The sequence below is a fragment of the Scyliorhinus canicula genome, chromosome 18 (genome assembly GCF_902713615.1).
Source record: "Scyliorhinus canicula chromosome 18, sScyCan1.1, whole genome shotgun sequence".
Lineage (NCBI taxonomy): Eukaryota > Metazoa > Chordata > Chondrichthyes > Carcharhiniformes > Scyliorhinidae > Scyliorhinus > Scyliorhinus canicula.
This window is the reverse complement of record NC_052163.1, coordinates 129,818,064-129,834,277: the sequence shown is the minus strand read 5'-3', so window position 1 is coordinate 129,834,277 and position 16,214 is coordinate 129,818,064. Positions and strand designations below refer to the sequence as shown.

Sequence of the window (16,214 nt, the reverse complement as noted above, 5' to 3'; positions counted from 1 at the left end):
TCTTGAAGAAGAGAATTACAATATTATTTCTATTGGGTAGTAGTAAAGAGTGTAACTGGACTGATGACATGATTTACTAATACTCCTCTGCCAGTTATACCATCAAAGGAAACAGTGAAATATATCCAATCATATCCTTTCAACACAGACCTCTATATTGGAATCTATTCTTGGATCCCAAATACTTGGAGTAAGAACGTCCAGATTAAAATCCTCAGTATCGGCAATATCAGACAGTGATGGATCAGGCGAGGAGAAAAGGGAATTATCATCCATACAACTGAAATCCTGAAAAACAGAGTTGAAAAATCAACGAAAGGTAAATGTTGTGACACTTCTTGCTGAATGTTTAAACAAGACATTTTAAAATGGCAAAAACAAAATACTGCAGATGCTGGCAATCTGGAATAAGACCAGGAAATGCTGGATAAACTCAGCAGGTCTGGCAGCGTCCGCGGAGAGAGAGAGAGAGAGAGAGAGATAACGTTTCGAGAGTCAAGAGTCATACGGACTCGAAACGTGCGAAACGCTCGTTATGCCTCGCAAGATGAGGCTTCACGATTTGAATTCCATATTTAAAAATAAATACATTTAGAGTACCCAATTCATTTTTTTGAATTAAGGGGCAATTTTATCTTGGCCAATCCACCTACCCTGCACATCTTTGGGTTGTGGGGGTGAAACCCACGCAAACACGGGGAGAATGTGCAAACTCCACACAGACAGTGACCCAGAGCTGGGATCGAACCTGGAACATGGGCGCCGTGAGGCAGCAGGGCTAACCACTGCACCACTATGCTGCCCGTGAGGTCCGTATTTAAGTGTGCAGTAAAGCTCACTTAAATATGTTTGTGTCAGAGTTACCCGAGGCGCAGGACCTAACGGCATTGCCTCAGAGACTCCGACCTGCCACCGCTCAGCACTGGTTTCCACAAATGTGAACCTTGGGGGGGGGGGGGGGTTATCCCAGGCGATTGGAGGCCCAGAGTGGTCAGGCTCTGGGCACGGTGGTACCCTGGCACTCCTGTGACACCTGGGCACCCTGGCAGGGGTGGGGAACAGGCCAGGTTCCCCCTGCCCTCATGAGATTGGGTGCGGAGGGTTCAAGGACCCTTAATTAGTAAATCAGAGCGTTGGGGGGTGGGGGTGGTCTGGAGGCCACGGTGGGAGGATCAGAGATCGGGGTCGAATTTAAAAATGGTGTCTCGATCTATTGCTGTACGGACGAGCTCAGCTCATCCGTCTAAATGCGGCCTCGTGGGGTGTTCCTTGCCAACGCCCAAAGAAGAAGCAGACCCCCTTTACTAGCGGGGTCATTCTTGGTGCTTTAGCGCTGGGAAACACCCACTAAACCCGCCCAAAACGCAATCTGTTTTCTCTATCCCCCTCCATCCAGTAGACGACCTCAATGCAATGGCCAGCGGCTCGATTGCTAAGGCAAACAACAGTGGGGATAATGGGCTCTCCCGTCTTGTATTCCTGTTTTCGGTTGGAAATAACCCCGAGCTCAGGGCGTTAGTCGGCACACTCGTGTTGGAGGCACTGTATACAAGTTTAATCCGTTAAATAACTTTCAGCCTGAAGCCAAACTGCCCCAGGATCTCAAAGTGGTTCCTTCACTCAACCCTATCGAAAGCCTTCCCCACGTTCATCGAAATAATTTCCTCCGGCTCAGTCTCTAAGGTGGGCAGCGACACAACATTTAAAATATATATATATTTTATTCCAAACATCATAAAATTCTTACATACAATGGCTAAACTATATCATACAAACAGTTTGTCATTTTTATTTTAACAAAGTAATGACAACAAAACATTTAACAACCCTCCTAATATCGGTCGACAACTGCCAGTCTGTAACAAATCCAGTCTGCTGCGCCCAAATCATCCCAGGTGGGCAGGGCTCCAAACTCATTGCCAACATGTTAGCCAACAATTTAGCGTCACCATTTAACAATGAGATAGGCTGATACGATCGACATTCCATGGAATCCTTGTCCTTACTGACGACAAGCTTCAGCATGGCCGGCATCAGCCCCCGGGACACAGAATCATTAAACACATCCAGCAGAAGTGGGACCAACTGACCAGCAAACTGTTGGTAAAATTCAATGCTTTGCCCGTCTGCATTAACCGAATACAACTCATGATCTACTCCAGCCCAATCGGCGTTTCCAACTTCTGCATCTCTGCTGTTCCCACCTCCGTGAAGGTAAACCCATCCAAAAATGGTCTCATTGATAAGCCCTCCACCAGAGGCTCTGACTCATTCAACCTGCGGTAGAAGGCCTCAAAACACCTCATTAACCTTCTCTGGGGCAGCAGCTATCCCGCCACCCGTGCCCCTGATATTCCGGGGGGTTGCCTGCCTCCTCAGCTGGTGACCAACAGACGACTGGCCTTCTCCCCATATTCACAGCAAGTCCCCCTCAAGTGTCGCAGCTGGGTCAACGCCTTACCCGTTGACAACAAGTCAAACTCCATTTGTAACTTCATTCTGTCCGCCAGTAACTCCAGCGTCGGGGCAATCGCGTACTGGCAGATCACCTCGAGAATGGCGTTCACCAGCCTCAGCTTCTCCACCTTCCCAGATTTATCCCTACGTGTCTTAAATGAGATCATCTCCCCCAACTACTGCCTTTAGGGCCTCCCAGAGCGTGGACGGCGAGACCGCCCTCGTTCCTGCTGAACCCAACATACTCCCCAACGGCAGAGGATACCCGCTCTCAAAAACTCTTATCCGTGAGCAACGCCACGTCCAGTCTCCACGGGAGTTTCCGAGAGTGGCCCGGCTCCAACATCAGGTCCACAAAGTGCAGAGCATGATCCAATATAATAATTGGCAAGTAACTCGCTCCCCTCACCCCAGGGAGAAGGAGTCAATTTGGGAGTGGACCCAGTGGATCTGAGAAAATAAAGAAAACCTCTTATCCCTCGGAAACATAAACCTCCACAGCCCCTCCCCCCCTAGACTCTCTCCCCCCCCAACCACAATTAGCTGAGAATCGAGATCTGGGATAGATGCCAGCACTTTATTACTGGACCATTTAACCTCTCACCGGATCGGGCCTCTAGTTCCCCCCAGGATCAGCCATATCTATCCTATAAGGATATGCAGTGCTTCAACCTATGCCAGCTCTGGGCTCACTAAAGATGCCCGCCACATCCTCCAGAAAGTCAGTCCCAAAACAAGGAGTCATCACCGTCAGCAGTGCCCCCACCTCCCTCCCAGCTCCAGCCCATCCTGAAGACAGACCAAACAAGCAAAAGGACAAAACCGCCCCTCCACAAGCCTAAACAAAGCAGAAACAAAAGGCCTAAAGCTCATTACCTTAAAAACACAAAAAGAAAAGGAAACACCCTCATGGTAACAAGGTGTAGACATCTCCCCTTTTCTGCTTCCGTTAACTAGCATACTGCTCGTAGGGTAAACCCAGCACAGGGTAGAAATCAAAGTATCACCAATATATCAACAATCAACCACTCCCCCCCCCCCCCACCCAAGCTTTAATAGAGAACCCCAGAGGAAAAAAACATCAGTCCCCCTCCCCCAAAATGAAACTAAACAGTGCTATATACAAACCTCAACTTCGCCCAGAACACACCCACCCATCAACAAACCCAATCACAGCTCCAAGCCCTCCTACACATTGCAGAAATCCCCTAGAAGATACAAATGCAGATTAATTTAACAATGAGCAACAAGCTCCATAGTCCCCAAGCACTTTAGTTCACTCCCAGCCTGTGCTTCCTGACAAACCCATTCGTATCCTCTGGCACATCGAAATAATTGTCTCTGCCCTCGAAGGTTACCGAAAATGAGCCGAGTACACAATGCCAAACCTTTCGTAGCCCTTATTCAGTGCGGCCGTGGCCTTATTAAACGTTGCACGCCTTCTCGCCATCTCTGTCCCAACATCTTTATGTATGCTGATGGCACAGCCATCCCACTGAGATTATAGATCATTTGCCCACCTCAGGTCCAGCTCCTTATCCAGGCATCAATGAAACCTGACTATGATTGCCCCAGGTGCCCCCCCCCCCAAATCTGGGCTTCTGCCTCAGCAACTGATGGGCCCAGTTGAACTCAGGAGTGGTTGAGACGTCTCCCTTCCCTGTCAACTTTCCGAACATCTTGGACACATAATCCGAGTAGTTGGGCTCTCCAGGCCCTTCGGCAGCTCGATGATTGTGTTTTGCTGTCTTGGTGGTTCTCCAGATTGTCAACCTTGACCTTTAGCAGCCTCCAGTCCTTTGCCAGCACCACCAAATCTGTCTCCAAGGAGGTAATCCAATCACTGTGGTCAGAGAACGCCACTTCCACATTCTGTATCGTCGCCTCATATACCTCCTTCCGCCAATCCACGGTCACCCGAATTGGGGCCAAAGCCCCCTCCATTGCCTTAGGGCAGCATGGCAGCACCTTAGCACTGTTGCTTCACAGCGTCAGGGACCCGGGTTCGATTCCCGGCTTGGGTCACTGTCTGTGCAGAGTCTGCACGTTCTCCCCGTGTCTGTGTGGGTTTCCTCCGGGTGCTCCGGTTTTCTCTCACAAGTCCCGAAAGACGTGCTTGTTAGGCGAATTGGACATTCTGAATTCTCTCTCTGTGTACCCGAACTAGCTCCAGAATGTGGCGACTAGGGGATTTTCACAGTAACTTCACTGCAGTGTAAGCCTACTTGTGACACTAATAAAGATTATTATTATTCTCCAGATCCTCAGCTACTGCTTAAGTTCGTCGGTCAAGAAGGTAACCACCTTCTCAGCAACAAAGTCAGCAGAAGCCGCCACCATGTTCCCACTGGGGATTGAGGAACTTTTGATTCCTTCGACGCACCCTCGCCCGGTTTCTAGTTTGAACTATTTCTGAAGGATATCACTCAAACAAGGGGGCCTTATTCGGGGAAGGAGCGAAACTGACACAACCACAAAGCTCATGGGGCCAACAACACACAAGCGTTGAACATTGTTAATCACATCTAGAATTGGGCTAATTAACAGATTGTTCAAAACTGTTAATGTCAACTACCTAAGGAATTACTCTTCAAAACAATATAGCTCATTTAGAAGGTCAGACTCTTGATTGCTGCTATGGTTACTATTCAGTATCCATTCATGCTAATTTACCAAGATACACGGAATTTGCCTGTGTAACCTTTGCTACTTCTTTTTATTAAACCTGACCATTAATGGTTTGCTGCTCAACAACACTGAACACACTTACACAATTGCTTAAAAGACGTATGCATCAAAACGTAACTGTAAGTTGTAATGAATAAACAATGTTTCGTACGTGACTTAAGGTCTCATCTTTTTTACTGAACTCAACTCAGTCAGCAGCTTTACTCCACACTACATTCGTTCTGATCCAGCTTTAAACACAAGTGAGTCATTGCAACACAAGGTATTGTTCATCTCTACATCTATACTGGCAGATAATATCCCAGAAAACTTCCTGGGAAATAAAAGTTCCTTGGCATACGATTTTCAGGCTACAGAAACCCAAGAGCGTCCTGGCAATAGGGAAAGACCAAGACAGGATTGTGTAGCCTCAGAGCACAACATTTAGGAGCGAGGCAAGCATCCTGGCTGGGCGCTGTACCAAGAACCCACAATCAACAGAATGCTTGCCTGAGGGGCTGGGGGAGATGCTCTCCTATTCTTCCTGGGCCACAAGCACAGCTACAAAAATCAGTTAACTGTCTGATCCAGCTGCTGCAGGGATTCCTAAACTCAGGGAACCCCAGCTGGTTAATGTTAAATGAGGCTCCCAAACGCACTGTGGGAGCCCGATTTAAATGTTGTAATGAACAGAGGCAATCATTATAATGAACTGCTGTTGTAAAAATGGTGACATATACACGTGGGAAGGTTAGGGTTGCATTCCACGATTTTTTTTTAACAACCCTTTTCTACCTGTTATGTTGGGAGTTGGTGTTAATAGTGACCCCATTATTTCTGGACAAAGTTTCTGTTTATTGATTTATATCAGGAAGCATTCCTTGGAGTAAAAAATACTTATTATTTTCCTAACTCTCTATGCATCTAATTGAAACCTTGAGTATTCATCCCTAGAAAATGCAGCCAAATGAATTAAAGGGAATTTTATGACAAGAAAAGGATTTATAAATAAAGTTAACCTAAAGCAGATACCATTTAAAAAAAAGAAAGGTTCTCTTGTAGCAACGGAGGGTCATGAGCTGCGATCCAACTCTTGCTTTCTTCCACTGAAGAAGGAAACTCTCCTACGTAAACAGTCCCACAAAGGTGCATCTTCTGATGCAGATATGGGTTCATCTATACACCAGACTCAAGACAGAAGCTTGGCCAGAGTAGGCTCAAAAGGAAAATATATGTACAAGAAAGAAAAAACTTTATTTGAGTGACAAGGCTTCGGGTGCAATCTAACTTTAAAAAAAGGCAGTTCTGGGCGGAATTCGCAGAGTTGCTCCTGGTGCTTAACTGGGTAACGATGCTCTCAAGCTTCTGCCAATGTTCCTCTGTTCTAAGCTATTATGCAGACTGGCATGCAGGGATGGCATGGTGGCGCAGTGGTTAGCACTGCTGCATCACGGTGCTGAGGACCCGGGTTTGATCCCGGCCCCAGGTTACTGTCATGTGGAGTTTGCACATTCCCCCGTGTCTGCGTGGGTCTTACCCCCACAACCCAAAGATGTGCAGGGAGGTGGATTGACCATGTTAAATTGCCCCTTAATTGGAAAATAAAAGAATTAGTACAGTAAATTTATCTATAAAAAAGTAGACTAGCATGTACTGTAATGAATTCTGCTCTACCTTTCAGTCCCCAGGATGAAGTATCTAGCCATTGACCTGGTTCTCCTGCCACAAAGATACCAAGGCATTACGGTGGAGGAATTGGCAATGTGCCATGGAGTTCAATCGTTGTCGCACAAAAGATATTTCCAATTAATTTTCATTGAACATTTTTACCACATGTACGTAAGCGACATGTATTGATAGAATAAGTAATTTATTTGAAAGAAAAATTATAAAAATCTGAACGTTAGAAAAAAATGACTCACCAAATGCAGGACTTGCATAAATTAAATCAATTCAAAGCTGTACATACAGCAATATTTCAAAATCAATTTTAGTGGATCAGGAGCGACGACAAAACCGTCTATGGTTTGATGAAATCTTTAATATTTACCACAGCTCAGATATTTAAATCATCGACAGCCACAGGAGAGGTGCCTGAAGATTGGAGGGTAGTAAATGTTGTGCCCGTGTTTAAAAAGGGCTGTAGGGATAAGCCTGGGAACTACAGACCAGTCAGCCATACTTCTATAGTGGGCAAATTGTTGGAAGGTATTCTGAGGGATAGGATCTACAGGCATTTAGACAGGCAAAGGGCTAATTAGGGAAAGTCAGCGTGGCTTTGTAAGGAGAAAGTCATGTCTCACCAATTTGATTGAGTTTTTTGAAGGGGTAACCAAGAAGGTAGATAAGGGCAGTGCGGTTGCGTTATTCTACATGGACTTTAGCAAGATTTGACAAGGTACCGCATGGTAGGTTGTTGCAAAAGATTAAATCTCACGGTATCCAGGGCGAGGAAGCCAATTGGATACAAAATTGGCTTGGCGGCCGAAGCCAAAGGGTGGTTGTGGAGGGTTGTTTTTCAAATTGGAGGCCTGTGACCAGTGCTTTGCCTCAGGAATCGGTGCTGGATCCACTGTTATTTGTGACATATATTAATGATTTGGATGAGAATGTAGGAGGCATGGTTAGTAAGTTTGCAGGTGACACCAAGATTGGTGGCATAGTGGACAGTGAAGAAGATTATATATGATTGCAACAGGATCTTGACCAATTGGGCCAGTGGGCTGATGAATGGCAGATGGAGTTTAATTTGGATAAATATGAGGTGATGCATTTTGGTCGATCAAATCAGGGCAGGACCTACTCAGTTAATGGTAGGGAGATGGGGAGAGTTACAGAACAAAGAGATCTAGGGGCACAGGTTCATAGTTCCTTGAAGGTGGAGTCGCAGGTGGACAGGGTGGTGAAGGCGGCATTCTGCATGGTAGGTTTTATTGGTCAGAACATTAAATACAGGAGTTGGGTCGTCTCGTTGAAGTTGTACAAGACATTGGTAAGACAACACATGGAATACTGTGTTCAGTTCTGGTCACCCTATTATAGGAAGGATATTGTTAAACTAGAAAGAGTGCAGAAGAGATTTACGAGGATGCTACCAGGACTTGATGGTCCGAGTTATAAGGAGTGGCTGAAAAAAGCTGGGACTTTTTTCCCTGGAGTCTCAGGGGTGATCTTATAGAGGTCTATAAAATAACGATGAGCATCGATAAGGTAGGTAATCAACATCTTTTTCCAAAGGTAAAGAAGTCTAGAACTAGAGGGCACAGGTTCAAGGTGAGAGGGGAGAGATACAAAAGAGACCAGATGGGCAATGTTTTCACACAGAGGGTGGTGAGCATCTGGAACGGGCTGCCAGAGGCAGTGGTAGAGGCGGGTACAATTTTATCCTTTAAAAAGCAGTTAGACAGTTACATGGGCAGGGTGGGTATAGAGGGATTGGGGCCAAATGCGGGCAAGTGGGACTAGCTTAGTGATAGAAGCTGGGCGGCATGGACCAGCTGGGCCGAAGGACCTGTTTCCACGCTGTAAACATCTATGACTCTATTACAGAGACAGCCCTCACTAATACTCTCAATTTACTTCCCATGACAATGAGTACAGAATGTAGCTCAACGATCAGTGCATTTAAAATTAGCTTTAAATGAAATCAATTCATTTTTATTTTTACTTCTAATTTCTGCTAAATTCCAATAATCACAATTGTGTATTTATCATTTTCACAGAATGTTTTTCCCAACTGACTACACTCCTAAAGCAGTGAAACAGTTCTTGGAAATACTTGACTACTCTGAGGATTTTAGAGGATATGCCAGCGACTGACCAATCAACTGCAAACAAATGAGTAGCATGACTTCGATCTTTTCCTGTTTGTCAAATACAGCAACAGGGTGAACTTGCGTGTCAAGAAATTTCCACATAAAGCAGAAAGCCCACATCCAATAATATTAATGCCAACAAACAAGTCTTTGCATATTTAATAGCTGATGCTCTCCTGATGAAAACCAGTGCTTTAGTTCCCTGATTTCTGTTCTACATAAATAATGACTTTTTTAATTAGATAAAGTGTCTGTATAGAAAAATGGCATTGAACAAATGTAGCTCAGTGATCCACAAACTAATCATTTTGTTCATTACTCAATCCCAGGAACTTTACATCTCATTCTAAATTTGTAGTCCTTCTTGTCGTGTGTTTCTGACTCAAATCTTTAAGTTAATAAATACTCTTTATTAATTTTACACACAACGACTGTACGGTTCCTCACTGAGTTCTAACCGTTTCTCACATTATACTGAAAAACACATACATCACTAAGAACTGGGTTCCACATTACCCTTCTGGGTTTTGGGATACCTTCGCATTTAACATCAGCGTGTTTCACAACAGTGCCATTCAAACGGGTTGCTTTGTCCTGGATGATGTTGAGTTTGAGTGTTGTTGGAGCTGCACTCATCCAGGCAAGTGGAGAGTATTCCTTTACACTCCTGGCTTGTGCTTTGTGATGGGAGGACAGGCTTGGGTGGGTGGGGGGAGGTGTTGTCATCAGGAGGTGACCTACTCACTTCAGAATTCCCAGCCTCCGGAACCTGCTCTTGTAGCCACAATATTTATATAGTTGGTCCACTTCAGTTTCTTGTCGGTGGTAATTACACCAGGATGTGGACAGTGAAAGATTCAGCAATGCTCCCAGGGTGGTGCAGTAATGGAATCATGGGGAGGTGATTTGAATCTCTCTTGTTGGAGATGGGCATTGACTTACACTTGGAGTGGGACGAATGTCACTTGCCACTTATCAGCCCACGCCTGAATGTTGCCTAGGTCTCACTGCACTTGCACATGGACCACTTCAGAGTCTGCGGAGTTCCGAGTGCTACTGAACATTGTGCTATCATCAGTGAGCATTTCCATTTTTGATCTTATGTTGGAGGGAGGATCAGTGGGGTTTATCTTCTGCATTAGTTCGGGACTACTGGGTGGCTCTGGTGTGTTTCTTGCAGCTCAGTATTATCCATGTAGATTATCTTAGTATGTTCACATGCATAGCAATCAAATGGAAGAAAACTGCCTGAAAGCAGGAGAGGCAGAAGGAGAAAAACTCCATTGCAGAAGAATTGCAGGATCTGCTCCCAGCTTTTCCAAGGACATCTGAATGGGCCCATATTATAAAATTGTGTACTTTCCGTATCCATCTTAGAAACACTAAGCAGGTAGATAAGAATATGAACTATATTAAGAATGGGTTCAGATCTTTAACTTCTCAATTTTAGTTTTTTTTTCGAACTATATCAGTCAAAAATAAATATCACAAGCAAATTGATGGAAGATATTTTGTAATGATTTACTTATATGATGCGCTCTTTTACAATGAATGGGTAACACTTACTTCCAGTCAGGTAGAAACCCCCCCTCCTTGATTCCTGAGGAACTCTCAAGGTTCCTGCTAAACTGCATTTTGACAGGTTAAATATATTGTTTGCCTTGGTTAATCTTAATGTTATATTTACAAATAACAATTTTTGATCCACTAAATATTTTAAATTGCACAATCAGGATTTGCAACTGCTAAGTTACCAGAATATATAGCCTCCATACATCAGCTGCACATCCCTTTTGCTCAGCAGCCTCTGAACTCCATTTTGTGGTTAGCCAAGAACATTTATTTCCTTGCTGAACGTGGATAATGCCAGATAATCCAGAACGTCTTTCAAAATAATAAGCATTTAAGTTCACTGAGCTCCCAAACATTTACTGTGCACCAAGTTTGTTTTTCTTTCCTGGTTCCTGATCTCATTATTTTGCACCACAAAAATGCCAAATGATTGGACAAGAAGTACACAATAAAACACAAATGCATTTGGTACAAACATCAGCCAAATTTAGCAGTTAGGCAATTTTTGGGTTCACAGTGGTTACAGGGATCCTGACAGATTTCCAAATCAAAAAACAAAATGTTGCACTTTTCAAGCAATGTATGGCTCAGAAAAATAATTCTACCGTGGTGGTGGCATAGTGGTGTTATCACTGGACTAGTAACCCAGAGACCCAGAGTTATGCTTTGGGGGCCTGGGCTTGAATCCCACCATGGCAGATGGAGATATTTGAATTCAATAAAAATCTGACATTAAAAGTCTAACGATGACCATGAAACTATTGTGGATTGTTTGAAAAACCCATCTGGTTCCCCTTTAGTGAGGGAAATTTGCCACCCTTATCCGGTCTGACTCCAGACCCATACAATGTGGCTGACTCTTAAATGTCCTCTTAAATGGCCTAGCAAACCACTCGGTTGAAGGGCAATTAACAAGAGGCAATAAATGATGGTCCAGCCAGCGACGCCAACATCCCATGATGTTAAACATTAATCATGCTTCTCATTGCGTACATCCTGTCCTGCCACGAGGAACAGGTTTCTCTTTGGTTTTGCGACAGATGTTCAGAGATCAGACAGAGAGACGGTTTATTGGCCAGGCACGCACAGTGACATCAAAGTCATTGTGACATTGAAGTAGGTGTCAAGAAGTGCGAGGCACGGCAAGAGAATATGCCAAGTCATCACAAAGAGCCGCATAACTCTACGAGGCCAAAAATATGTCCACCCTTGGTCTAAAATCACACCCGCCCCCTTTCAGTCCATGGCACTGACTTCATCAAGTGCCCTGTTATTTGACAATTGCACAACACGTCAGGCACAATTGCCACGCATTATTTTCAGTTTATTTTGTGTGCCTAGAGGGGGATCATTATGGATAACAGTCGGTAATTTATTGGTAATCGATTTCAGGATATACGTGTGAGAAGTAGAATATCAATCACAATACTACTTCTCCACATTATCCTAGATCTAATGGCTTGGCTGAATGAATGATTTGCACGGTTAAATTCCTTATTCTTTTTTTTATAAAACTTGTTTTTATTCAAGATTTTACTCAAGATTTTACAGAAGTTTTACAAAACCACTACCAAAAGAAGGAAAAAAACATTAACTTAACAAAACAAGGTGGGATAACTACAATTTACATGGGAAATCTATCCACAACCCATACAGTCTCCCCCCCCCCCCCCCCCCCCCCCGGTTTGCTGCTGCTGCTGCCGACCTCCTCACTTAACGTTCCGCGAGAAAGACAAGGAACGGTTGCCACCGCCTGGAGAACTCTAGCAAGGACCATCTCAAGGCAAACTTTATCCTCTCCAAACTTAGAAACCCAGCCATCTCACTAACCCAAGTTTCCACACTTGGGGGTTTTGCGTCCCTCCACATTAACAAGATCCGTCTCTGGGCTACCAAGGAGGCAAAGGCCAGGACTCCGGCCTCTTTCGGCTCCTGCACTCCCAGATCTTCTGACACCCCAAATATCACTATCCCCAGACTTGGCTTTACCCGAGTGTCCAAGACCTTGGACAGAGCCGTTGCAAAGCCTCTCCAAAATTCTGTAAGCGCCGGGCATGCCCAAAACATATGGACATGGTTTGCTGGGCTCCCTCAACACCTCACACACCTGTCCTCCACCCCAAAGAACTTTCTCATTCTTGCCTGGCACAAGATGAGGAGGAATTGACTTTGCCAGCGCATCCGCCCTCATCCAGCTCCTCCTCCCACTTGCCATTCAGCTACTCCGCCGAGGCCTCCTCCGCCTCCAGGTATATGTCTGATACCTTTCCGTCTCCCACCCACATGCCCAAGACCACCCTGTCCTGTATACTGCGGGAAGGCAGCAGCGGAAATTCCACCACCTGCTTCTTCAAGAAAGCGCGGACTTGCAGGTACCCAAAGGTATTCCCGGGGGCAACCTGAATTTCTCCTCCAGCGCCTTCAGACTAGAGAAAGTCCCATCTATAAACAAGTCCCCCATCCTTTTGTTACCCGCTCTGTGCCAGGTTAGAAACCCTCCGTCTATTCTACCCAGGACGAACCTGTGGTTGTTTCGTATCGGGGTCCAGACCGAGGCCCCTACCTCCCCCCGTGCCTTCTCCACTAAATCTCTTTTTCTTAAATATAAACAGGCCAAACAAGGTCTACACATTGCAATGTTACATCTAAGAGTAACACCGTTAAATGCAACTATTCCATCATCAACAGAGCTCACGTTTGGCAGACTGGTGGGTACCAATTTACCTACTCTTACACATTCTATTCATTGAAAAACTAGAAAGCAATTTTTAAAACTGCAAGAGAAGATGACCAACTTGCACGATAAAAATACAGGTACAGAATTGCCAAGTTTACAGTTGGAACAACAAGTTAGCATCCAGATCACACAGAAAGTACATGGTAATCAGCTGAGGTGACACAGGTTTGTTCAGAACCAAGGTCCCATGAAGTCATTGCACACAAAAGCGCGATGGTGAGGAATAAGCAAAGACAAATCAGATTCCCTGTAGCACCTCAACTACCGTACAGTCAGTCTTTCTGCATCTAGGACAGGATCCAAAAGGCAACCAGGAACAATATTCAAGAATGACAAACCTACAGATCTTTGTGAGCAATTAAAGAAACTTACAGTCAATGTTACCATTAGAAGATCTGGATGTACCAATAAGTTACCTCTAAGCTTCGGAGATTCATAGATTCATCCGTTCCATACTCACATAATGGTTGCTAAAACGTGAACATGTATTATAAATAATTATACTTCTTTGGTAAGAGGAAAAATGTATTTACAAACAAAGGAGGATGTTATGATATGCCACTAAGGGATATAAGCATGACATCGCTAAAGGGGAAGTGTGTCATGTGGTCCAGTCATAGCTTTACTTTTGTTTTTGAGCAGAGCACACACACAGCTCTGCTGCTGATGTTTTTAAGCTATCTATCCATGTAGAACTTTTCTCATGTGTCCAGTGTAAATAAATGAACCCACAATGTGTTTGCATAATCCTGATAAGCAATTAGTGTCTTTATATCATTACAATAACACAACACTTCCATCTGCTTCTGTCACTCTTTCACTGGACTTTTATTTCCTCTTTAATTTCTGATTTCTTTTTCTCCTTCGCTTTCACTTCTGGTTTTGGTTTGTCTCGTTAAACTGACGTCCCAACAGCTCCTCAATTGAACACAAAAGGTACCTTGATACAATTTGAAGAGGACATCCCCCAGTAACGTGACCAACATTTATCCCTTAATAAACATCACTGAATTGGTTTATTATTTATTATCTTACATCAGTGGTTACTGTAATTCCCTACCTTTCAGCGGTACTTAATTTGTTTTTTCGAAGGTGGCATGTGGCGCAATGGTTAGCACTGGGACTGCAGCACTGAGGACCCGGGTTTGAATCCCGGGCCTGGGTTACTGTCTGTGTGGAGTTTGTCCCTATGTCTGCGTGGGTTTCATCCCCCACAACTCAAGATGTGCAGGTTAGGTGGATTGGCCACACTAAATTGCCCCTTAATTGGGAAAAAAAATAATTTAAATGCATTTTGGAAGGTGTAATGCAGGTAGGGAATATACAGTGAATGGTAGAATCCTCAAGAGTATTGACAGTCAGAGAGATCTAGGTGTACAGGTCCGCAGGTCACTGAACAGGGGAACACAGGTGGCTACAGGGGCTGGTTTAGCACAGGGCTAAATCGCTGGCTTTGAAAGAAACCAAACAGGCCAGCAGCGCGGGTTCAATTCCCGTACCAGCCTCCCCGAACAGGCGGCGGAATGTGGCGACTAGGGGCTTTTCACAGTAACTCCATTTGAAGCTTACTTGTGACAATAAGAAATTTTCATTTCATTTCAGAAGGTAGTCAAGACGGCATGCTAGCCTTCATTGGCTGGGGCACAGAGTATAAAAATTGGCAAGTCATGTTGCAGCTGTGTAGACCCTTAGTTAGGACACACTTGGAGTATAGTGTTCAATTCTGGTCGCCACACTACCAGAAAGATGTGGAGGCTTTAGAGAGGGTGCAGAAGAGATTTACCAGGATGTTGCCTGGTATGGAGGGCATTAGCTATGAGGAGCGGTTGAATAAACTTGGTTTGTTCTCACTGGAGGTTGAGGGGCGACCTGATAGCGATCTACAAAATTATGAGGGACAGAGACAGAGTGGATCGTCAGAGGCTTTTTCCCAGGATAGAGGAGTCAATTACTAAGGTGCGAGGGGCAAGGTTTAGAGTGGATGTACGATGCAAGTTTTTTTTAACACAGAGGGTAGTGTGTGCCTGGAACTCGCTGCCGGAGGAGGTGGTGGAAGCAGGGACGATAGTGACATTTAAGGGGCATCTCGACAAATACATGAATAGGATGGGAATAGAGGGATACGGACACAGGATGTGCAGAGGATTTTAGTTTAGACGGGCAGCATGGTCGGCACGGGCTTGGAGGGCCGAAGGGCCTGTTCCTGTCCTGTACTTTTCTTTGTTCTAATTGGCTACTCTAAATTTATATTTTTAAAAATTGTTTCATGCCTTTCGCTATTATGTTCTGACTCTCCATGCTTTTTGCCTTACTTTTCAAATTCTCTTTTTCTCTTCATTCTTTGATGCATTTGCTATAGGTTTATTTTCCTTCCACTTTCTATAACAGTGGAGTTGCCATCTAGAGGAACCAGAGAATACTGCAAGAAGAAGGTGGCACTGTGAATGAAGTGGCAAGGCCTTTGGAAGGACAGGACAGTAGAACCTTAAAAGGAGCTAGAGAGATAGACTTCAAAAGGATCCAGGCAGGGAGTGACCTAAATAAAAACAGACAATAATAATAATCTTTGTTGTCACAAGTAGGCTTACATTAACACTGCAATGAAGTTACTGTGAAAATCTCCTGGTCGCCACGTTCTGGCGCCTGTTCGGGTACACAGAGGGAGAATTCAGTATGTCCAAATTACCTAACAGCACGTCTTTCGGGACTTGTGGGAGGAAACCGGAGCACCCGGAGGAAACTCATGCAGACACGGGGAGAACGTGCAGACTCCGCACAGGCAGTGACCCAAGCCGGGAATCGAACTCGGGTCCATGGCGCCGTGAAGCAACAGTGCTAACCACTGTGCTACCGTCCCAGAGTCACACTTAGATGTGAAGCGGGATTTTGTTTATTATCCAGGAGTTGGTTGGTCCAGCGTGTCTAGCACAACACTTCAAATGTGTGGTGTTCTCAGAATGTTCCAA

General features: G+C 44.7%; 1 protein-coding gene across 3 annotated transcripts in view; it reads right to left on the bottom strand.

Annotated features, from left to right (window-relative positions):
• The window catches only part of LOC119953753 (protein strawberry notch homolog 2-like), a 217,847-nt gene that overhangs the window by 79,387 nt on the left and 122,246 nt on the right, over positions 1-16,214 (bottom strand). For 2 of the 3 annotated variants that reach the window (XM_038778337.1, XM_038778339.1), the window contains one exon: positions 151-288. The exons of the other annotated variant lie outside the window; for it this stretch is intronic. In XM_038778337.1, coding sequence (XP_038634265.1) covers positions 151-288 — 138 coding nt within the window. The remainder of the gene's footprint in view (positions 1-150; positions 289-16,214) is intronic. 3 annotated transcript variants of the gene reach the window in all.